Genomic DNA, 25,195 nt, shown 5'->3' with positions numbered 1-25,195 from the left:
GGATTGTAGTCAACTGAATCAGGTACGAAAACAAAGGCCTTGACTCTTGAACAGCCTGACTTCCTAACCTCAGTCAGTACACTGCCCTTTAATTACGCAGGGCCAGTCTTTATGGATGAAGATAAGAACAGCACAGATTACTTTGGAGAGAGACAGGAGGTGGGAGCAGTTTTTGTGCACCATGCTGCCAACACTCACCAACAAAACGGGAGACTTAGACACATGTTTAAAGCCAAGAATTAAATAAAGTGGAATCAAAGATTTCTCATATTAAAGCAGAACAAGAGTAATGGGAGACTGTAGTGTTCTCAGACTAGGCAGAACAGAGGAGGTGTTCAGAGCTTGTTTGTAAGCGTGTTGGCCCACATCTCTTGTTTGGCAGAGAAGCAAGGACAGGTGAGCCTCTGGACAGCAAAGCTTTCCACTGCGTGACAAAGATAGACAGATAGACTTCTTATTCACCCTGGGCCCTGGGCTTCCCACTTCCAGCGTGAGAAATCTTTAGCTTGGAGATATGTCTGGCTCCTTGAGGTACAAACCTGATTTCACCTCTTCTCAGCCCTGTGTCTTCCTCTGGGGTTTACGATCCTCTTTGAAATGGAATCACCAAGGTATAGAGAAACCTACAACTCTCTGTGGATTCTAAGGGAGTTGTAGCTCAGTGGTAGATTCTTTTTCTATCATGCAAAAGGTACTGTGTTCAGAGCTTATCACTGCACCACTGCATGAGCTGAGACAGACAAAGAGATTTCACTATGAACAGCTACATATTGAATGTTATTCAGTGTAGTGACCAAGGGAAAAATGCTCAAGTTGTATCCGTTGTGATATTATATAAGGCTTACATCTTAAATGTACATTAGGGAACAATAAAATGTGATAATTTTTGTTATGTAACTAAATGTAGTTCATAGGTACATCATTTTACCGGATTTGAGTAGCCTTAATATGAAATGTATTCTTTTTTGTTGTTTTTATTTGTTTGAGTGTTTTGGTCCTGGTCCTGAGGCTTGAACTTGGCCTAGGTGCTGTCTCTGAGTTTCTTTGCTCAAGGCTTGTGCTCCACCCACTTCTGGCTTTTTAGTGGTTAATTTGAGATAATTGCTGCCAGGGCTGTCTTTGAACCTCAATCCTAAAATCTCAGCCTCCTGAGTGGCTAGGATTACAGGTGTGAGCCTCCAAGGCCCAGTTCTTGTTCTTGTTGTTGTTATTTTAAAAGTAAAGATCCACATTAAGAACGTAGGACTTTACCTGAGTACTATAATTAAATTTCCTTAATTTAATTCATCTGCAGTCATTTCAGTTTTATTGACATTTCTCCATGACTTCCCAACTATATACATAGAATTATGTTGATATCAGACTTTAACCAAAGGTTCAGAGTTACTGTTTGCTTCACTTTATGATTCTTAGTAAACATAGTTTTCTCCCCTGCTTCTGGTAGCACGTTCACCAAGTATGCCTTCGCCACTGTGTGATCACGTTGTTATAAAAATGGAAAGGCCGATAGGATTGTCACTGAATCTCAGATTTCCTGATCTCTGATCAAAGCCACTTCTGTTCCCCCAGCAATGAGAAGCAGTTCCATCGATTAATTTTCATATTGATTTCAGAATTGGCTGATGTGTTGCCCAACATACAATCATAAGGTAAATGCAATTAGAAATGTCATGCACCTACCCCTGAAGTGTATTCGAGCAGTAAACTAAGGTTGGTGGGCCCCGTTTTGTCATGAGTTACCATTTTATTTAGTTGATTGGAAACTCCTCATCTGCCTTATTCCCAAGATGCCTCGTGGAACATAGAGGCTCAGGACTGACTGACCAAAATGGTCTGTCTTTGCTCCTAGCCTGACTGGATCTAGACTTGTCTTTCTCCTGGCTTTACCCAAGAAATTAACTTTGTTAATTCTTTGTCTGTGAGATACGTCTTTTCTTTTTCTTTTTTTGGGTCCGGTCGTGGGGCCTGAACTCTGGGCCTGGGCGCTGTCCCTCAGCTCTTCAGCTCAAGGCTAGCGCTCTACCACTTGAGCCACAGCGTCACTTCCGGCTTTTTTTTCTTTTTGCTTATGTGGTGCGGAGGAATCGAACCCAGGGCCTCAGGCATGCAAGGCAAGCGCTCTACCACTGAGCCACCTTCCCAGCCCCCGAGATACGTCTTTTCTTTTTATGGTTTTTCAACTTTCACAGATCAAGACCATCTTTTATAAGGACTGTGGACCACCCCCCTCTTTCCATTTAAAATGGAAGCATCTAGGAAGACAGTTGCTACCTCCTCCTCTCTGTGGGAGGTAGAATGATAATTCCACCTGTCATAATTAGTAAGCACAGAGGGTCTGGGCCTGGCGGTGGTGTCAGTTCAGTGTACTGGATGAATCCCATCTATCTCACTTCTTCTAATGTCTTCCAGTGCTTTTCTCGCTATTAAAAAAAAAATCCTTTGTGCTTGAAGTTTCAGTGAAATTGAGCCCCAACCAGGCTTCTTCCAATACCCCTCAATAAAGTCTTGTTGGACTATTTGTCTTAGTGTAGTATAATTTCTGCTTTGTGGAGCGCTGGGTAAGAGCCAGGGAGATGTAGTTAGGCAGATGACTTCATAAAGTCTAAAGATGTTTTCTTGTCTCAGAGGACGCAGCAGTGTTTACTTTGCTAGCAGGGCCCCTTGCTGTGACTTCACTGGGATTTCCAAGCACTGGACACAGGGGTGTTGGGTTTTCACAGTGCCATCATGCCAGGAGCAGGAGCTGAGTCCTTTCTGACTTCAGCAAGCTGGCTGGGCTCAGGGCAATCATTGCTCATTAACCCCTCTGTGCTTAGTCAGAAGGAAAACAATGCTCTCAATGTCCCGTGTTTCTCACTTAGCAGCTGAACTCTCTTCATTCATCATAGTTTGATGATAGTCATGGGTATCCCAAAACAACATGACATCTAGTCTCCTGCACACAAACACCAGTTTGGGCTCTTGGTTGGCGGTACTTAGAAGACTGGAGGACCGTGTCAGTTTCATGTTTGAAGGAAAGCTCACAAAAGCAGTAAGCAGAGATTGCCTTTGTGGAATGTTCTGTTCATTTGCAGTCTTGGAAAATCAGAGTGATCGGGAGTTTGCTTCTAAGAAGTTAGCACAGGAACTCAGTCTAATCTGGCCCCAGACCTCCTGACGTGTTTGGTAGAACCTTATGGCTGGCAAAATGCCAGCCTGGGGCTTTAGCAAGCTCAGAGTCCAACCCCACAGCACAGCACAGGCCTCGAGAGGCACGGGTTGTGTGGTGAAGTCGAGATGGGGCGTTAGGCTCAGGTCCAGATGGGATTCTCCAGGGCGCAGCTGGAAGGTGAACTTCCATGTGAGGCTAGTGAAGAAAAGCCCCATCCTGCCCAGTAACTCACCAGCACATATCCAGCCACCCGAGGTCAGACGCGTTGCACGGTCCTCAGACATCAGCACAAACATCTCAACAACACTCTTCAATAAGACTGAGGCAGCAAGCTTTCTTGCTAGGCTTTTTATTAAATGGAAGCCATAATGATTACCTGCATTTCTTAAGATGTATTAAGAATGGACCTCTTGGGCTGGGAAAGTGGCTCAGTGGTAGAGCGCTTGCCTTGCATGTATGAGGCCCTGGGTTCAATACCTCAGTAACACATAAGCAGAAAATGCTGGAAGTGACACTGTGGCTCAAGTGGTAGAGTGCTAGCCTTGAGCTGAAGAGCTGAGTCAGTGCCTAGGTCAGAGTTCAGGCCCCATGACACACACACACACACACACACACACACACACACAGAGAATGGGCCCCTTTCTCTGTTTAAATAGAATGAGTTTTGTGTTTGTGCTTCCTATGAACACCAACAGTCTTCTCAACTGAAATGTAGCATTATTAAAAACTTGGGCATGACACAACTTAGTGGCAGGGCATTTGCCTAGCATCCATGAGACCCTGGTTTCACTCGAGCACTGGAAAAAATAAATTCTACCTTCCTTCTTTGCAAAGACTCTACAAGTCTTCTTTGTTTTTTTCTTTGATAATTGATGGTAAAACAAAATTTAATTAACTTTAATGCCATAAAAATTTTCAAATTAAGCAACAGATACAACAGCCTAAAAAATTCTCACACATATGTCTGAGACCACTCAAAAAGTTCTATTTTGTAATAAATTCTGGAAATCACATACATAGCTACTACGAGAAATTACATAGAACCCATCTGTGTTTGTGTTTCTTTGGTACCAAATCTAGTCACTTTTAAATGCTTTGTCTAGTCAAAAAGATTCCTCTAAAATACTTGTACCAGATATTCATCATAAATTTCTATTGCATTCATTCATCAAAATCTAATTTTTCTTCTGCTTTAGTGTCTGAATCTTGCTGACTGGGCTAGTCAAGTATTGCATTCTTGTTTTTCTGACAATGTGAAACTGACATTTTGTTACTTCTCTGCTTTTCTTTCAATCTAGTTCCTTTTTAATGTAAATGTCTGATGCCTTGAACTTCACATAGCTTTTCCTGTTTCCATGTATCAGTCTTTAAGCAACTAGTTCAGGTCTTGTTTAATGTTCACCAATATTCTTCCCACAAGTCTTCTTATTCCTGCTCCCTAAGGACCAGGCTAAACCTGTGGCTTGATTTATGTGCAGTAAGCAGACCCATAATGTGTCTCTTGCTTCTTTTGTTGAACATAAATCACAAGGGTTCTGAATCACAGTTGGACAGAAAAGTCTACACATAGGGGACATTTTTCTTACAACGCTTAGTAAGAAGGCTGTTTGCCTCAAGTAAAGTAAATGCAACCCACAAATGTGTTTAAATGTCAACAAGAGGCAGTATGCAGCTTGACTCAGAGACTGCCGTTGTTATCAAGGGTTGCCTGTGTAGTGAGGAGTCCGACAGGTAAATGACTAACTACAATAAAATTCATTGGCACCGGAGCAGCTGTGGGAGGCTTACTGAGTCTAAGGTTTGGGCTTCCATCTTTCCACCTGCTCAGAATGATTGCACAATCAAGTAGTGTGATCTAAACCGACAATAAGCAAAGCAACCCAGGCTGTTATATACCTTATATTTAAGCTTTAGTAACTTTCCTGGTGAAATGTTAGCTCCCCAGCAGGAGAAAACATGAATGATGATAGTTGACTCTTTAAGAATAAACAGCTGAAAACATAGGAAGCTGATCTTATTTATTTTAGAAAGAAATGCCACATGCAGAATTGGGAGTGATCTTGGGAAGCAATCAAAGACAGTTCAGGTCAGATAATCCCTTCAAAGAGCAAAGCTCTAAGTTTAGCAAGTAATAAACAGATGGCAAGAAAAAATAAGGGGCAAGCGCTTTCAGCACAAGCAGCGGTGAGGATGGCGGCTGTGGGGACACGGTAGCACCGGTGGTTGATGCAGAATGACAGCTTGAAAATTGTTTTAAGAAAATAGTATTGCACCATATAGGTTTCCTTGATGAAGTCAGACAAGAAGTTGTAACTCCTGAAGTAAATAGGGGGAAGACCTTTGAGATTGGGCCACTTTCCTAAATCTGGAATATTGCTACTTGTCTTAGAGTCCAATGCAGTCTCTTAGGTTGAGGGTGAGAAGAACCAACCCCACGCCTGGATACAAAGTTGGTGTAGGAGTGATGCCAGCCAACAGAGCCTTATCACTGGGCCAGTGGAATCCCTCCATATTCCTTGAGTCCTTACAGGAGTAAATGCAGGAACTCATCATCAGTTCTGGAAAAAAAGAACTTACGTGTGATCAAAAGCATTGCTGTACCTCTTCTCCTTGGAGAGTGAGGTTTGGAGTGAGATGTAGTTAAAATACCTTCCAGAGAGCCCCTCCAGGATAACATTAGAAAGTGTCTAAAGGAATTCTTTTTCTTGAGCTCTTGTTCCAGATGTGATATTGTAGTTTTAATTTAAAGCCACCATGACTTGTAACATTTTCTCACGTCATTGTGGTGTGTGTGTGTGTATGTGTGTGTGTGTGTGTGTGTGTGTGTGTGAGAGAGAGAGAGAGAGAGAGAGAGAGAGAATGTTTTTTGTGCTTGACATTATCACCTGACCCTGAAATGACTTTAGTGAGTTTAGTCAGGTAGCATTTGTGCTATTTTTGCAGATAGTAAGTATGCAAAAAGGAATTCAGAATGAGGATATTCAAGCAAAGGTATAACATTTCTAACTTGACTAGTTTTAAAATAAAAAAGTGGTAACCAAAGTGCTATTCCTTCTTTGTATCTATACATCTCTCTCATTTTCCTTACATAGTTTTCTTGCATACATTGTTTCATAAACTTATTTTTAGAGTCTTTGGATTAAAGACCTGATGTATACATTAAAACACGGGTGCACTTAGGAGGCGCTGTTTTCTATGTAAATCTGTCTATTTGGGGGTCATTTTTGAGAATATGCATCAGATGTTCACTCTGTACTACCCACTGGCAAAATTACTCTTGAAGTCCTGGAAAAGAACCATTTGACCATCTAGAAACCACTCACATCCCTGTACTGAAAAAATTATTCAAGTGTCAAGAAATGGCACAGGATATAAAGACACTTTTTTCCTGCTGGCTATTTGAGACCATGCGTGTATCCGCCATGGCTTGCATGCCTCCGGATGCTGCCCTTTTTGTTTATTTAAACTTGACTCTTGGTGGTGAAGGAAGTGGGTGCACAGGCATGGGATTTAGACCTCAGGTTTCTGCTGCCGGTGGTCCTCAGGCTCAGGGAATCGATTGTCAAGTTCTCTGTGCTTAGGGACCTAGGAGCAGAACAAGATTGGGGCATGTCAGTTCTGTTCTTTTCTTGGGCCTGTCAGAAGTTAGTTTTGAAACAGATGTATTTTCTTACAATTGTTATCCAAGCTTAGAACAGGCTGAGAATAGAGATAGTTTCTGTTGAGGAGAAATAAAAGAACAAGAATATCAATCTCATTCACCTTGACTATGTTTCCTCTTTCCTAACCTATAATCCGTGACAGTGCTTATGAATTTACCCGTCTCAATCTTTTAGAGCAATTGTCGGTGGGATGAAGAGGTAGAAAGCACAGGTCAGGAGGACACTGCTGTCTTGTTATTTGGGGACCTTTTAAGGTGCCCTGACTTCAACCTTAAATATTCCATTGCATTTGTCTTTTCCATTTAGAATTCTATCTCACCCTGTTTCTCAGGACCGCTGTTGATTTAATGAATAGATATTTTTAAGGATAGGAGTGAAAGGACTTTTGTCAACTGAGTTCTATCTTTTCTTCATTTGATTTCTGCTTTGGGGAAGTACCATGCAGCTCTCTCACTAGGAAATCAATGCTTTGATTTCATGTACATAGAACCAGTGGAGAATGAAATAAGGATAGTAAATCTAAGTAATGGCATCTTGGCAACTTAATAGAAGACTCCATCTTCTATTAACTTCTAACAAGATGTCGAGATAGCATTACTTAGATTTAGTATCCTTATTTCAAATTCTGCTGCTTGCCGGATGGGCCACATTGCCTCTGTTCTGTCTTGGATTGAAGGTCACACTACTTTCATCATATTCCCCTCAGGCATCAAGGTGAGTAAAAGTTTCATGCGTGCTGCCATCATTTACATTTCTGTTTGGAATTCTGTTCAGTACCTCCCAGTAAACAGAATCATCATAACAGTATTGATCAGGTGCCTGGTCCCAGATAGGTATCCTTAGGATTAAACCTGTAAAGACAGAGGGAAACCAACTCAGATTATGGTGCGGAAGTGGAAAATCTACTTGCATAATCAGAATATGCTGTGAATCCATCCCCTTGAACGTTCACCTTTGCCACCGGAAGTTTAGAACATTTTTTAATCTTCAGTTGCCTTATTATGTGTTCATTATTCTGTAGACATTCAGGCATAGGGAAGTGTTCAATTATTTTAAAAAATATCTTTTGAGACAAGGTCTTAAGATGTGGGCAGAGCTGACATACACCGCACAGTCCTCTACTCAGCCTCCTGGGTAGCTGGAATTAGAGCCATGTACCACCTCACCCACGTAAGCATTCACCTGTCATCACACCTCCAACCACCGCTGTTCCAATGGAAGAACCCAGGGCGGCTGCCTGCATGGCCACCGAGGACCTAAGGGGCCAAACAAGGAAGAGTGAGTTATTTCCTGGACACCAGGGAACAAATCTCGCCTACCGGAGGCCCGATGGTCTGCCACCTGCAGGACAGAGGTCAGCACTGCACACTAGCAGCTTGTAGGCTTGGTGTCACAGTTCCCGTCTTAGATTTTTTCTTTCTTTGAAACACCTTCTGAGCCGAGTTAGGAAAATTCTTAGACATGCTCAAACAAGAACCACTTTTTTATGATGTAGCCTCAGGACAAAATCAGATTGTTCTTACAGAGAAGTTAAGACTCTCCAAAAATCGTTTGACTGATTTGCTCCCCTCAGTAAATAATGATGGAAGACCAGCTGTGCGCTGGCCTCTCTCCTAGATGGAAAGAGGGGAGAGGCGTAAAACACACACGACTCCTGTTTCCTCACACGCTGTAGAGACAGTTACTATAAAATCCAGATACTAGAGCCAAAAAGCAAATTTCAGGCTACTGGATAGAATTCAGTAACAATGTTTAAGTATGTGTCTGCTCCACAGCATCTACGGTTATCTGAGGATGAAACTAGTAGGAAATTTCTATAGCGGAGGGAATGGTAGGATGCTGTACAAATTGAGAGGCATGAAGTTGTTATAGGAGACCCCTGCGCCCTGGGGGTGTGGGACTCGGGACCCTCTCACAGCAGCTAATTAACAGAGCTGTGCAGGGAGAAAAAATGGGGATCCAAGGAAAGCCAATGGTCAGAACATGCTAATTCTGCTCTCTCAGGTAAACGAGGAACCTGGACTGGACCAGCGAGAAGGAAACCCGTTTCTTACTCACTTGCTGGACATGTTCATGGCTATGGCCACAATACTGGCCAGGCCGCCCATCACACCCGGTAAGCCGTGCAGATTGTGGACGCCGCATGTATCTTGGATCATCAGCTTAGCAAGCAGCGGCTACGAAGGTAAGATGAGGAAATCTCATTCTTTTGGTAGCTATATCTAGAGTTGCCCAACTGAATAATTTCAGAAGCTGCTTTTTGTTCTTTTTGTTGGTGTTATTGTTTGGGGTTTTTATTTGGTGGGGGGAGGGCTTGAACTCAGGGCCTGGGTTCTGTCCTTAGGCTTTCTTGCTCAAGGCTAGCACTCTACCACTTTGAGCTGCAGTACCACTTCCAGTTATCTCATGGTTCACTGGGGATAAAGGGTCTTATGGGCTTTCCTGCCTGGGCTGGCTTTGAACCATGATCCTCAGATTTCAGCCTCCTGAGTAGCTAGGATTACAGGTGTGAGCTTGCACCCAGCCAGAAGCTATTAATAAAAAAATAAGTTGAATTTCATCATGGATATGCAAGATAGGTCACACGATATTGATTAGAATAGATAGATAGATAGATATAGATAGATATAGATAGATAGATAGATAGAGATAGACAGAGATAGATAGATAGATAGAGATAGATAGATAGATATAGATAGATAGATAGATAGACAGAGAGAGAGAGAGAGAGAGAGAGAGAGATTCTATAGAAAGGTTCCTACAGTGAAGCAGAGAATCATCTTTGTTTGTTTGGGGGCTGGAGGAGCTAAAAATTACCCACTCAATATGAATTCCATAGATTTAAAAGATCGTATAAAATGCCATAGAACACTTAAAAGATCTGTGTTCTTCCTGCCCTCGGTTGTTTAACCTATGCCACTTCTACTTTGCATTTTCCCATTTCCATCTTAACCCAAAAGAGGAGAATCTTATCTGTAGCTTAACTCTCCGCTGTACCTGAAATCCACCTGAGCCAAATAATCTGAGGACACTGATGACAAAATCTCCATGTCGTTCTGCGGAAGAGTTGTGGTTTCAGATTCTACTCCTTCTCACCCTGACCACACCTCGTGTCTCTTACAAGAGCACAGAGCCCTTCACTGTACCAATCTACATCAAAGCAACATCCTCAGGGGGATGTCCTGGAGAAAAGCAGCACACAAGTCGGTAACATTGACTTTGTATTGAATGATGAATAACTGGCATGGCCTCTGTCCTGTTACCCACAAATCATTGTGTCACACACTGACTGAGGTGTGTGTGCATGTGGTACCTCAGAAAGGAAGGGAAATGACATCCAGGAGGAGAGCTGCTTGGGGAAGGGGACTGAGTGCCCTGTCTCTTTATCTGCTGCTGGAATGTGAGAAGAAAAGGCTGTTGATTTCAGATTGCGCTCAGAACACCTCTCCTTACTTACAGTCAGGAACTTGTATCCAAGCACAGAGACGAGTCCCGCTGTACTCCCGATGATCATGGACACGTACGGCTGGATGTCCATGTCTGCGCAGGTGCCCACTGCCACGCCCCCGGCCAGCGTGGCATTCTGGATGTGCACCTGTGCGGAGGAAAGGCCGTGTGTAGGTGGACTGGAGGGAGGCAGATTTCAGTTCAAATAGGTACCAATATTAAATAATTTAAAATAATTTGAGTGGGATCTTAGGTTAGAAAAAGAGTAGAACAAAACTATTAAAAAAATAACATAACCATTGTTAACAACAACAGAAAAGAGAGGCTGGTTTTGTCAGTGCAAACAACCAAAACAGTACTTGCTATGTTTCTTCCCGGGGTGCTTTAGGAGTGAATTCGTTAATAATGAGATCATTGGTTAGAAAAAATGGACAGAAACTGTGTGAGGAGTTAATACCCCAGCAGGGCCTGCCTACTCATGTAGCTTTCAGGTAAAGTTGTGCTTATGACAAGCCAAAAGAAGACTGTGACTGAAGTGTAGTTTTTAAAGTCTGTAATAATGCAACATCAAAGAGCAAAAGTCAAGCCAGGGAAGCACCCAAAAGAACGTCTGAGGAAGGAGAACAACAGATCAACTCACGTCAGCAGAACTCTCAGAACTCCCCAATTTGGCTTAGGAGGAGATGGTCCCTCATTTTGAGAGAGACCCACACCTCTGTACGTGAATGACCTTATTCATTGTCTCTTAGTGTCCCTAGTAATGTGACCAAAAGAGATTTGAAATGCCTGTCCTCAACCATTCTTTAAGAAGTAAACTCTAGTATCCCTTTCCTCTCCCACAGCAGAAGAAGAGGAGAGTGATTTCTTTAGCTCACAGGCAAGGAACTCCAAGAGACCAGCTGGGGTGGGTTTTGAAACTATGTTACTCTGACCTAACTCAAGGCATAAAAGTTGCAAAAATACTAAAGATTCCACATATCCCTCATCCATTCCCAGTAGTGCTGTCGTGTTACATAACCTTGACAAAGGAATTAGAGTTAATTCAAACCTATTAAAGACACTATTTGAATTTCACCCACTGATGTTCTTTCTCTTTTCTAAAACCCCACCCTGCATTCAGTTATTTCTCTGAGAGGAACACTTAAGTTGGGAGATAGCATGCCTCATCTTACTGTCTTTTCCTACTCTCTGGCAAGTCTTACATCTAGGGAAGATTTTCTAAGACCTTGGGATCAGTTATCTCTCATTTTATTTTACTTTATTATTTTTTTGTGTCAATTCTGGGGCTTGAACTCGGATGCTGGGCATGATCTCTGTGCTTCTTTTGGCTCAAGGCTAGCATTCTACCACTTGAGCCACAGCGCCATTTCCAGCTTTCTTTCTGAGTAGTTTATTGGAGATTAGAGTGTCACAGACTTCCCTGCCTAGCCTGGATTTGAACCACGATCCTCATATCTCAGCCTCCTGAGTATAAAGAATTAGAGACATGAGCCATCAGTGCCTGACAATTATCTCTATTATTAAGGAGACTTTTATCTCTGAGTCTAAAAGGCCTACATTCTTTACATGATTGTAAAGTCTATAAATTCCTCAGGAGTGTGTCAGTTTGTTAGAGTGTGAATTTGATGAAAGAATGATTGAATGGAGTGAATATTGTATTAAAATCCTCTCCCCAGCTTGTCTGTGTTGTAATGTTTCCTGTACCCAGCAGTGATGCAGAACTGACCTGGTTATCTGAGCAATCCTAAGTGCATTTTCCACTGGGAGGAACAGGACTTACCATGTCAAGCTTGCCTCGGTGCTGGACCAGGCTGGACAGAGCATAGGCAGTGATCACGCAGGCAGCGAGGGAGAAGTACGTGTTGACGATGGCCCTGTACTGCGCCTCTCCAGGTTCAGCAATGGCTGAGTTGAAGCTTGGCCAAAATACCCATAAGAAAACAGTCCCTGCAACACAGCAGAAGGGATGTTAGTTCAGAGGGAAGACCATAGAAGAAAGGCCGTTTTCTCTGGGTACTGAGTATCTAACAGTCAGAACAGAGGAGTGTTCAAAGGAGTTTCCTATCTATGCATTTATTTGTACTGGGTTGGAATGCAGGACTTTGCACTGGCTTGACAAATGCCCCCAGCCCAGAGATTTCCTTTGGGGCATCTTCATGTCCACGTTGAAGTTAAACTTCCTTCCAGGTCTCATCCAATAGACAGACAAGAAGCAGACAAGTTCTCTCCACTCACCAATCATTGCAAACAAGTCTGAGTGATACACAGATTCTTCATTCCAATGCCCCTTTTTCAGGCCGGGTCGGTATAAGATACCAGCGACAGCCAAGCCAAAGTAAGCCCCAAACGCATGGATTGTCATTGATGCACCAATATCGGAGGCCTGCAAGCACACAATGGCACTCAAGTAAAAAGATACAGAGTTGAGTCTTTGCAGGAGGAAGGAAAATGTTCATGATTAAAGAGAGGGATGTGGAAAAAGGGAGAAAAGAAAGAGAATGTGAAAGAAGAAGAGAACCATAGGAGTGGACTGGAAAGCGCCACAGCAGCTGACTTCCAGTCTGGATCAGGTATTTCCTTGAGGTGTAGCTAGCTAGATTATTAACGCGGAATCTTAGGGTTATACAATGGGAGACATTCCCAGTGTGAGAACCTTGCTTTACCTTACCGTGGTTTCAGGAGACTGAGAGGCGATTAGTAATGCTTGAACTTGATAGGTACCATGTTAGTCTGTGTCTGTCTTTAACTATTCAAATATCAGTAAGCAAAACATCCTTCCTTCCTTCCTTCCTTCCTTCCTTCCTTCCTTCCTTCCTTCCTTCCTCCCTCCCTCCCACCTCCCTCCCTCCCTCCCTCCCTCTCTCTCTTCCTTCCTCCCTTCCTTCCTTCCTTCCTTCCTTCCTTCCTTCTTCTTTCCTTCCTCCATCCCTCCCTCCTACCTTCCCTTCTTTCCTCCTTCCTTCCCTCCTCCCTCCCTTCCTTCCTTCCTTCCTTCCTCCCTCCCTCCCTCCCTCCCTTCCTTCCTTCCTTCCTTCTTATCTCCCTTCTTTCCTCCCTTCTTGCATTCCTCCCCCCTCCCTCCCTTCCTTCTTCTTTCCTTCCTCCATCCCTCCCTCCTACCTTCCCTTCTTTCCTCCTTCCTTCCCTCCTCCCTCCCTTCCTTCCTTCCTTCCTTCCTTCCTTCCTTCCTCCCTTCCTTCCTTCCTTCCTTCCTTCTTCCTTCTTCTCTCCCTTCTTTCCTCCCTTCTTGCATTCCTCCCTCCCTCCCTCCCTTCCTTCTTCTTTCCTTCCTCCATCCCTCCCTCCTACCTTCCCTTCTTTCCTCCTTCCTTCCCTCCTCCCTTCTTTCCTTCCTTCCTTCGAAATAAGGTACAGTTTCCTATCCCTCTTTCTTCCCATAATGTATCGTTTGTGTCTGTGGGTGTGTGGGGTGTGTGTTAGTGTAGATTTGGAGTGATCCTCTAAAGACCCATGTGTTGTGGGTGGGTCCCCAGTGCATCCATGCTCACAGGGGCTTTGTGGAAGTGACTGATCAAGGTTTCATGGATGGGATTGAAGGGGATGAGCATGTGGAAGGGGGTGACACCGATCAAGATGCACTGTGTTCATAAACTATTAAACAGCACCTCCTTTGTACAACTACTTAAAGATAATATTTTTAAGATTGCATGACTGGGTTAATCCATTGGTCGATTCAGAATGGAATGGATTATTGGGGAATGGGGAAAACATGGGTGGTGGGGCCTGGTTGCAGTTGGTTACTGGAGGCATTGCCTTAGGGTTTGTATCTTTTTCTTGGTCACTTTCTCTTGTTCTGCTTTTTATCTTGTGGTGAGCTGCTCTCCTCCTCATGGTGGTTCACCTCAGGGTGAAGGTATCATTGTTTAAGTTTTGTTTCTCTCACCAGCGACCAGCTCTTAGGAAAACAGGAACCTTAACTCTTTTGTTGGTTGCCAAGTCACCAATATCCAGAATGGTAAAGTATTTCCCCCCTCCAATGAGATGTAAGTACAAATAACAAAATAGTGGAGAGTGGTAAGAAACCTCTAACTTCTTATCTTGGGATAATCAATGACATTTTCAAGAAGGGGGAAGAAATTTGACCTAGTCCACAACAGTTCTGTGTATATGGCTTTATACACGGCTATTTACCTTTATAAATGGGAAGTGACCATTGATGTAACAAAGGCTTGGGTGCTGGATGAATAAGGGTTCAAATGCAGACTAAAGGGAGTCATTTAGCCTGCGGGGTCAGCAGTTCTATTGCTCACAAACATCACCGACAACAATATCTACTTTGGAGAGATAAAGTGACGTAATGTGTGTCCAATTCAGGCTTGGCTGTCCGCACGATGCTGTGTCGTCTTCTCAGCTGGCTTCTCCCCTGTGTGGCCTGGGTAGCTGTCACGTGGCATGACCAGAAACGGATACGTGAGTTCTCTACACTTACCTTGAATATCTCACCAACCAGATACTCATTGCCAGCGAAGACAGCGATTTCTAGAATTGTCATGATCAACATTTGGATGGGGCTGGTTTTTCCCAAGACGGCTCCAAAAGAAATCAGGACTGTGGCTGTACTGAAGTCTGCATTTATCATGCTGAGGGAAGGAGAAAAATAAACAGAAGAGCAATGCCTACCTAAACCAAAACTATGAGAACAAGGCTGGCAGGCCCCTGACCCCCGCTCTGCCCCCGCAGGCTCTGCCCCGCGGGGCCTCAGCAGACACTTCCCATATCGCCCCACTGCCTTTCCCACTTTCTTCCTCTCTCTTCCTTCCACTGCACTTTCTTCTTCCCCTACTGCCTTCTACTCTATGACAAGGAATTCCTTGTACCCACTGGGTCAAACTGGAAAAGTTATAGACATTAATGGATGATCCATCCCAGTGGAGCGAGGCATTGATTTGGAGTCTTGGATTTCAACCACTCCAGGGTTGTTTGAGGACACAGTCAGTTCAAAGCCTGGGTAACAGTGGGTGACCTAGGAACACAATTGCCAACGGGGCACCTGTTTGGAAAGTAGAGGGCCGAAGTAGTCTTTTTTGGAATGCTGTAACATAATGCCACACATCAGGTAGCTTGTAACTGACAGAAAGGTATTTCTCTTAATTTGGGGTTGGGAGGTCTGAGTCAAGAAGCTGATAGAGTTGGCGTCGGGTGAGGAGAGAGGCCCGCTGCCTTCTAGCCAGGTGTGAATGTGGCGGAAGGCATTGACATCTCCCCAAGGGAACTTTGTGCAGACACGAACCCCTTTCCACGGGAGCCCCCCCGCCCCCGGACTTCATGACCCTCGGAAGGCCTTACTCAATAGCATTGCGGAAGTGGTTAAAATCTCAGCATATGAGTTCATGATGTTGGGTGTAGAGGGTATACCAACGTTCAGAGCTCAGCAAAGACACTCACTTGTGGATTCCAATGGCAAATCCCTGGCCATGGCTGTGGAGCAGCCCCTGTACGACAGAGCCCCACTGGAGGCCGAGAGCAGCCAGCAGGAGGTTGAATCCCACACCACTGAAGCCATATCTCTTCAGGAAGGTCATGAGAAAGCCAAAGCCGGCAAATATCATCACATGCACATCTTGAAATACTAAAAACAGACACCAAAAAAACCAGAGAAAACACGTCTTTATGACAAGAACACAGGGTCGGAGTTACAGTTTGGTCTATCCAGTTGATTAAGCACCACCAGCTCTGAATAAAACTCCGCAAGGGGCGAGCATTGGCTGGAAACAGTGAGCAGGTGATGCCTAGCATCGCACGCTGCTATCACATCACGCCAGCATGGCTCGCTTATCTGCTGTGGCCAGAACTTAGGCCCAGGGTTATGGACGCAGACAGCTAGTGTCAGTCGGGCTCCCTGTGGCAGCCATGAGAAATTAGGCAACCATTCAATGCTCCAATCTCTTCTTGGGAAGTGACTTCTTCAATTTTTACGATTTTCCAATCGAGGAGAGCCTGGTAGAAGCCAGTGCAAGCTTCCTCTCCTCTTTAGCCATTCTCCCAGTACTCCAGGGAAAATGACTATTGAATCTTGCCTTGTGCATAGCTTTATCCTTTGTCATGAGGTAGCACCATTTATTTAGAATACATTACACTATAATAGTCAGTGAAGTGGACATCTTTTGTACTATATTGAGGGTTCTCATATATACATATTTTCACATATACATTCCATATTATGTTGTATGTGCATATAAACACATACATGTACACACATGCTCACATACATATATGTATTGTGGTACCAGGGATTGAGTCCAGGACCTCATTGCATGCTAAGCAAATGTTGTACCACTGAGCTACAACCCTAGGCATGTTTCTTAATAGATGGGGTTAGGACATAGTCATTTAAGTCTGTAGGTAAGAGACAGACATGTTTGGTGGATGAATGAAGAGCTGAATGAGTTATTCTCCATTTATCAAATTCATATAACCACATCAGCTCTGGATTGTTCACTGAGCTGAATAATGCCTTTGTTAGTATTTATAAACCAGGAAACTAAATAAACTGGTATGTGCAGGCACACTGAGCCCCCATGACTAAATCTTTGACTGCTTTTATCCACAAGAGGGCATAAGAACCTCATCTATTATTTAAGTTGCTACAACAGCTTGGGAGAATACCTAAGCTCCTGGGTTTGGATAAAGTGTTTACAATCAGTTCTTTCTTTTTGGGGAAGACAAAGGAGTCACTGTCTTTCTCCCCTGAAAATCCAGTAAAATAAAATACTATTCACCTAGATTGATCAGTTACTAGTATTTTCTTTATATGATGGCTCTTTCTCTCTACATATATGATATACAGGCATACACATTCTCCTAAACTGCTTGAAAGTAGGATGACACTTTCTCCTAAACTACATTAGCCTGTCATGTAAGTAAAAGACCATTCTAGATGACTACGAAATCATCACCACGTCCAAGAAATGCAACATGGACACATACACATCATATTATCTTATATAATTATATGTAAATGAACTACATTTACTCACAAACTACCCTTTTATACAATTTTTGACTTATTTTCCATGCAAGCTTTATATGCTTTTTTGTCTTTAATGCATCTTTAGACATTTCTAAAATAGATCAGTCCTTCCACGTGTTGGCGTTTCTGACTTGTGGCATTGTTTCACCTCTTATACATATGTTTGTACTTTGGATTTGTTTGATTGATTCACCATGATTGGCTCCCACATGGTGTTGTGTCACCTTTTATGCAAAGGTTGTACTTTGGCTTTGCTTGATTGGTTCACCATCACACTAAATACTTTGTCAGGAATATTATATGGTGGTATTGGGTACATTGGCTCCTGCCAGGTAGACTGTAATTTGTCTTTCCCATTACTTGTCATAGTGAGTTTGATCATTGGGTTAGTCCTCGAGCAGTGATCTGCTGTAGCTCCATTGCCAGTGTCTACCTTGTAAATGACAACGGGTCCTCAGAGTGATTCTCTCGGAACGTGGGAGTGCTAAGTTCTCCACTCATTTCCACCCAAACGTTCTCGTAAAGCATCCCTGAATGGTGTCAAAATTACCTCGCTTACACACATTACTAGCCAAGGGTAAGACGTGTGCTGTGGTCATGGAACTGTACACCAGAGCCTAGAAACTACATACGTCGCCAGGCTACTGAAAAATGACCACTTTTAGTAATTTCCCTCCAGGTTTTTTTTGCCTCAAATTTTACATTTTACCTAGGGGCTTTTATATTGGGACTTGGGTGGGCTAGCTGGAAGGATGCCAGTTATTCAGCTCTCTGAATCTTAGTAGGAATATCGAATCTCACTGATCTTATACCAGATTTATGTCCTGTTGTTTATTATTCTGGGCTGCATCTTATTCCTTCCATCCATGGGTACTAGGTGGTAAGCCTTACCATGAAATGGTTGTGTTTGTTTCTATCTCTGAACAAATGCTTGATACTTAAAAAAGTATATATATGTGTATATATATACATATATATATATATGAAATAATTGAATAAAACACACGAGGCATACAGAATTCACTACAATCCTGGCTTATTGCTAACTTTCAGATTATACATGCCCAGTGGAAAGGCAAGTGGATACGGCGTCTGGGTGTCTGACGGATGAGCCCAGCGCTGTTCTGCACATCTAACTGTTCTCACATCTGTTTCATAGTTTTTGCTAAGTCACTCTAGGTCAACATATCTGTACATGGAAGTTCCCTATTATGTTATGGCAGCCAAAAATGCAGGAATGAAAACACAGTGTTATATCACTAATCGGTTACATTGTATAATCATCATTGCTAGTTTTAAATAAATTCTAAAATTGTGTTTTGTTTAAAAGTAAGTAAGCTATGTAATAAGTGTGTCTTACTATCTCCCTCTCTCAATAGCAAGGTAATGAACAGGCCTGGCTCATAATTAGTACACAGTTATTATATAGTTATAATTTTATAGCCCTTCTAAACTAAAAACTCAGTTTCTCTCTTTTTTTTTGTTAGCCACCATTCCCAGGGAAGGATTCTGCTTTATGATATGTAAAGTGCACGCAATTTTCTTTGTATCTCAGAGAAACAAACTGCTCTTGCTTCTCAATATTATAACCCCCTGAGCTCATCCTTTTCAATGACCACCCCAGGAACTTCTCACATCCTCCTAAGCACCCCCTCCTCCCCCTCCCCCTCCCCCTCCTCCTCCTCCTCCTCCTCCTCCTCCTCTTCTTTTTCTTCTTCTTCTTTTTCTTTTTTTTCTTTCCTGCAACCCTCTCTTCTGTCTTGGACCCTGAGAGTCCAAGCTTCTTTTCTTATTTCTCAAGTTTTGTCTCCATAATTTCTCCTGCCAGGTTACCATTAGTGAGTAATCAATTCAAGGAAAAAAGAAGGCAATATAGCAGTAAGTAGGTACCACACACACACACACACACACACACACACACACACACACACGGACTGACGATCAGTTATTTTAACTTCACACTTCTTGTTCTATATTTGAATCTTGGTCTGAGATTCTATCCAAATACTGTCATGACAGGGAGAAGACCAGTTACTTCCACAGAAATGTACAGAGCCCTGAACCCACACAATGTACAGTGCATAGACCCTTCACAGTCAGAAATGTACAATGCCCTGAACCCTCCCAGCCCTCCCAGCTGTTTCCTAATTCTCTTCAGAGCTCAAGACCTAACAATCGCCAAACTTTACATCTGAGAACACACAGTACACACAGAAAAAGAAAATTGCCTACTCACGAGGATACAATGGAAGGAATCTGTCCGTTTTTGTGGTGTTTTGCTGCTGAGGTACAGGTGACCCTGTCTCATATCGAACAAATTTTGCAAATAAAATGATCATGGTGACCTCCAGGCCTATGGCTAGGAGCGGGAACTTGTACCTCATGTTGGTGAGGAGGGACAGGACAAACTGAAGGCTGCGGACGCTGTGAGAGGCTGATAAGAACAGAAAACGCTGTGTGTGTGATGGGGGGCATGTTCAATTTCCCCAGTGACATCACCAAAACTGGGCTGATTGGGTAAAATGCCCCGTCCTTAACTTCAATCGTGTTGAGTGTTGGTTTAACTATTAGAAGCTAAATCTATGCATGTATAATGGGACACACAAAATGATCAATTGCAAAGTTATATAGGAGTACATTTAATTTATTTAACTTAACTCTTGAGTGAGCATTATATCTGCAGTCTCTGTAGGAATTACAAATCTAACAAGCTTCATCAACTTTCTCCATGAAGTTAAAGCTTTACTTGGAGCCCTTCGCCGATGGCTCACGCCTGTAAACCTAGCTACTCAGGAGGCTGAGATCTGAGGATCACAGTTCAAAGCCAGCCCAGGCAGGAAAGTCCAGGAGACTCTTATCTCCAATAAACCACTGGAAAACCAGTAGTGGCACTGTGGCTCAAGCGGTAGAGTGCTCTCCTTGAGCTGAAGAGCACAGGGACAGCGCCCAAGCCCAGAGTTCAAGCCCCACAACCGACAAAAAAAAAAAAAAAGCTTTAGTTGGGAAGGCAAACAATATATGCAAATGATTGTATACAAACAAATAAGTAACAAAGTGGTATTTATATGGTATATTTCCAAATGATAGGAAAAGTAAGAATGAAATTTCCTTCATATAGAAATGAATAATGGTTGGAGAGCTGAAATTGTTAATATACATTAAACACATATTAAGTTATCATAATGCAACCCATAAAAATATACAATTTTTTTTAAAATATGAGAAAACACATATAGGGCAGAACATACTTGTATCTTTAATCCAGAGATAACACAACCATGCTGGCAATGCAGACTATTATAGAGCAAAATTTATTTATTTGTTTATTATTTTTTATTGTGAAAATACCATACAGAGGGGTTACAATTACATGGGCAAGGTAATGAATACATTTCTGATCAAGCATTGTTGCCTCCTCCTTTGTTTCCCCTTCCCATCCCTTCCCACCCACCCCCAAAGCTGTAAAGTTTATTTTTCAACATAACATATAGAGCAAAATTTTATCTTTAACACTTATTATGTTGGACCAAGGCCACTGTCTCTTGGAAGAATAGATAGAGGGAAGAGCATGAATCTTGGAAGACCAGAGCAGGTTTGAGTAGTCACAAGTGGTTAAGAAAAACTAGATCAGAAATCAGATTGGGAGGAAAAGAAAGAGCTCCCGGGGCCAGAGCTGGGTGGCTAAAGGCCATCCATTAGTATTAGAGATGCTAGATCATGATTGTTATCCCACTGACAACGGGAAGGAAGTAGTTTTGTCCATGTACAGATCATTTTCTTGACTGCTCACTTAGATATAAACATATGTAAATATGCAAGTAAATAAATAGTTTGGAATATACATTCTAGCCTTAGAAAAGGAGAGAAAGAATTTAAGTAGGGCTGAGAAACTGATAAGCAATTCAAGATGACCGTCTTGAATACAAACTTCTTCACCCCCCCCCTCCACCCCCTCATCCTGGAATTGGTCTCATGGCAGTACAGATCTGTGTTCAAGTGTTCAAGAATTTAGTGCTCAAGAACTTAGTGCTAGCAGTTACAGACAATTCTCTGCTTCTCTGCACTAGACCCATGTCCACAAGAGACAGGGAGAGAGACAGAGAGAGAGAGAGAGAGAGAGAGAGAGAGAGATGCTTTTCCACAACACAATGTGAAATATTTAGGACTGAATGATTTCTGAGATTTTTAGAAGTATACAGTTCAAACACTTAGAAACAGCCTTCTTCCTTCTGTTCTCTAGGGCTGGCTTCTTGTTACTTTTTGTTGCGATTCCTGTAACTTGGCTATGATGTAATTATAAGGAACAGGATATCATTGATAAGATGTTATCAGATGCTGTTTCCTAGCAACTTTCTTCTGCCCCAGAATCGAATGCAGGACCCTCTCTGGCATTGAGTCACTGCATCTTGGCCTCCTACCATGTGTGACAGTCCTTCATTCTTTCTTGTCTCTCATTATCTTGGCTTCATCCTCTAAGTAGAGAACAAATAACAACGATTCTCTAATAAAAATACGCACGGTAGTCACTGTACAAAATTAAACCGAAGGCCAGAGGAGGCGGCGGTGTAGAGAAGAGAAGCGGAGGTGTGGGGAGGGGCAGGTGGTTAGTGGTCTGGCCTTGGCAGTGGGAGGGTTCAGCTTTGGTGGCAGGGAAGCCACCCCCGGCGGGCAAGCTGCCTTCCAAAGATAAGGCTGCAGCTGAGGGCTTCCAGGAAAATATGGCAAGCCTTTACTTTGTCTCCCTCTAGAGCTTGCTCTCACTCGCCACCACGCCTTATCAGTCTACATGGACGTGGATATGGCTTCAGAGAAAGCATGCCGAGTCTTTTCCACATCCGCTGGTGCAGGATGGTGGCCAGTCTCTTGACGTTCGCTAACTCTGATCAGTCTCACAAGGTAAAACTTTGAGATGACTATTTTGCAGATGGTGGAAATGGATGAACTCAAGTAAAGGGTGGCATCCCCGAGCTAGGCCAGTTCTATTGGTGTTGAGGGAGGGGCAGAGGGCTCGCCTTGGGAGAATGCCTTGAAATTCTCAATGCTAGACATGTCCCGAGGCATATCCGTGTCCCACATGCTTATAACTGACCGACTCCTTCAAAACCAAGTAGAAAAGTGGCATTTCTAACAGTGGAGCTACACGAACCAAGAAGTTCCTCAGACACAAGCATCTGTCTAAGTAAGAGTGACAGGTGCCCAGGAGCTGGTGACACACCATCTGTGGTGTAGCTGCCCAGGAGGCTGAGACTGGAAGGTCTCAACTCAAAGCCAGAAGGGGCAGAAAAGTGCAGAACCACCAACCATGCCAGAACGGAAAGTGTGGCCCACTGGTCAAAAACTGAGTAAGAGTTAAGAGAAACCCTGCCCTGCGTTCAAACGCTGGTATTGGCACATCCAAAGAACAAAAATAAAAGTGAAAAAGAAGAATGAGGAACAATTGACTTAAAGCTTGAAGGGTAGTGGGTTCAGTGTTGTTGTTTTTTATATACTGGAAATTTTTGTTTTCTGCTAAATTAAACTTAAATTTTAAATTAATGGGTTATAGTTAGTGATAAATCATGTTGAATTCCGTGGCCATTTGAAATAGCCATCCATCATGGAAAGGATAAGCTCATTATGAATTATAATTTATGATTATAATTATAAATTACTTCACATCTTTTTTTGTGGAAATCACTTAAGATCTACTCTCTAAATTATTTTTATTGTTATTTTTATTACTATTTTGTGGTACTGTGGTCAAAATCAGGGCTTTACAATTGCTAGGCAGGTGCTGTACTTCTTGAGCCAGGCCCCCGGCCCTTTCCAATTAGGTCTTATCTGTATTCCCAAGCCAGCGTGGACTACAGTCAGCCTATTTATACGTCTCATCTAATTGAGATGAGAGGTGGATGCCACTGTGTGCAGCTGTTGGTTGGGGTGCAGTCTGGCAATTATGCCTGGGCTGGCCTCCAATCACATGCCTCGGCCCCTCAGACTCCCAAGTAGTTCGAATTGCAGGCGTGAGCTACCAATGCTGGCTTCTGCAAGTTATTATTATTTTTTTTTTTGGGGGTCCGGTCGTGGGGCCTGAACTCTGGGCCTGGTCGTTGTCCCTCAGCTCTTCAGCTCAAGGCTAGCGCTCTACCACTTGAGCCACAGCGCCACTTCTGGCTTTTTTCTTTTTGCTTGTGGTGCTGAGGAATTGAACCCAGGGCCTCAGGCATGCAAGGCAAGCGCTCTACCACTAAGCCACCTTCCCAGCCCTCTGCAAGTTATTAAGAATATAAAATATTACAACAAATTGTGTTCACTGTGCTCCGCAGTGGGCCCTCGGCTTCTTTCTCCTGTCTGAATGAAATGTGCACATCATTGACCAACATCTTCATAACCTCCCTGACCAGCATTCTGATATTTGCCTCTATGCAAAGCTTGATGTAATTTCATTGGTTTATTTCTGTGGGTATTTTTTTTTTGTCTCTTCTTCGTGGTTCTTATCCAAAAATATTGTTCCTAACAGCTGTATTGTGGCTTTTAGTCTTTTTTTTGTAGTAGGTTCATAGTTTTAGGTCTGACTTTTGGGTCTTAATCCATTATGTGTTGATTTTTGTATCTTTTGTGAGATGAGGGTCAAATTGTATTCTCTAGCATATGGTGACCCTTTTCCCAGCATGCTTTGCGGCAGAGACTCTCCTCACTCCATTGAGTGGTTGGAAGTGTTATAGAAAATCAGTTGCCTTGGCTTTGGGGGTGGGGGAAGGGGTGAGGGAGGGGAAGGGGAGGAGGGCTGGAGGCAGAGTCTGTGTGTCTGTCTGCCTGTTGGGACTCAGACAGAACCACTCAGGAGTCAAGGCCATTTCATTTTTTTGTTCTCAAAAATTCTTGTCTAGGAAATAAACAAGGAGAGAGAGAAAAACTCTCCCGGTTACATCTGGGCAAATAGCTAATCTTATCTGAACAATGAACTGATGGCTTGGGCCGATAACTTCCTTTTCAGACACTGTTTGCTTAAATGTGGCTTGCTTCTCTGTACGCACCAATGGGGAAACTGTTTAATCAGATCCAGAGACATAAACACAGTTTCCAAGTCTTCCCTATTCCAGAACAAATCCAGACAAGAAAGGGTGAGATGATTTAAGCCTATGTTGACAGAATTAATCTAGAGATGGGATGAGAGCTGAGAGACTCAATATCCTTGACCAAAGACCTTGGTTTACTGCTATGGAAATGGAGCAAGGAACCCTCATAAGAGCTTTGGGAAGCAGAAATAGTTCTTTCAAATTCAATGTTCAGTTAATTTAAAAGAATCGGCTAAAGAAAGCAATGGGCTGGGAAGGTGGCTCAGTGGTAGAGCGCTTGCCTTGCATGCCTGAGGCCCTGGGTTCGATTCCTCAGCACCACAAGCAAAAAGAAAAAAAAAAAAGCCAGAAGTGGCGCTGTGGCTCAAGTGGTAGAGCGCTAGCCTTGAGCTGAAGAGCTGAGGGACAGCGCCCAGGCCCAGAGTTCAGGCCCCACGACTGGACCCCCCCCCCCCAAAAAAAAAAAAAAAGAGAAAGCAATGATTGACTTAACTGTTTCTCTCTTTCACTCACCTGTTATTTTGTGAGAGGGCAGTTCTGTCTTGAGAATGTCAAACTGTAAGGGGCCAGTCCTGAAACACTCATCACTTTTTTAATTTTTGAAATGTGATTAGTAGGGATGGAACCCTTACAATTCTCTTAACTTCATTGATTTAAATCAAACATGACCATAGACTTGAAAGAAAGTGACTTGTGTATAGTTATCAAGGAAAAACTTGAACAAGATGCAACTGAGAATTAGAAAAATAAGATTTATTTTTGGTAATATACAGCATTCCTGTTAATTCTAGAAGTCTTCAAATGTCAAAGGTTATTACTAATACTAGGTTCAATGTTATGTTTGAAATTCTACTGTAGATCACTGGAATAGAAAACAAAATCCACA

The 25,195-nt window shown here is 42.9% G+C and overlaps 1 protein-coding gene across 1 annotated transcript; it reads right to left on the bottom strand.

Moving 5' to 3' along the window:
• Nucleotides 1-5,152: 5,152 nt before the first annotated feature.
• On the bottom strand, nt 5,153-19,684 carry Rhag (Rh associated glycoprotein). The gene is made up of 10 exons (XM_042672106.1): nt 19,488-19,684; nt 15,667-15,850; nt 14,711-14,861; nt 12,496-12,643; nt 12,041-12,207; nt 10,271-10,408; nt 8,872-8,990; nt 7,996-8,069; nt 7,591-7,664; nt 5,153-6,736 (listed from the first exon to the last, which is right to left on the bottom strand). Exons 1-10 carry the CDS (start codon nt 19,633-19,635, stop codon nt 6,662-6,664), a joined length of 1,278 nt encoding a protein of 425 aa, XP_042528040.1. The 5' UTR covers nt 19,636-19,684; the 3' UTR covers nt 5,153-6,661.
• Nucleotides 19,685-25,195: the final 5,511 nt, after the last annotated feature.

This window comes from Dipodomys spectabilis, unplaced genomic scaffold (genome assembly GCF_019054845.1).
Source record: "Dipodomys spectabilis isolate Male_0828 unplaced genomic scaffold, ASM1905484v1 ptg000669l, whole genome shotgun sequence".
In the NCBI taxonomy this organism is placed as follows: domain Eukaryota; kingdom Metazoa; phylum Chordata; class Mammalia; order Rodentia; family Heteromyidae; genus Dipodomys; species Dipodomys spectabilis.
Note: the sequence above shows the minus strand (reverse complement) of the source record. Positions and strands in the feature narration are given on the sequence as shown.

Excerpts from the sequence above, each read along its gene's own strand:
- Rhag (XM_042672106.1), bottom strand. The coding sequence starts at position 19,635 with ATGAGGTACAAGTTCCCGCTCCTAGCCATAGGCCTGGAGGTCACCATG. Across the intron at positions 12,208-12,495 it reads AGACTTGTTTGCAATGATTG|GGACTGTTTTCTTATGGGTA; the intron begins GTGAGTGGAGAG and ends GCTGTGTTGCAG. Across the intron at positions 10,409-12,040 it reads ACCGAGGCAAGCTTGACATG|GTGCACATCCAGAATGCCAC; the intron begins GTAAGTCCTGTT and ends TCCTCCGCACAG.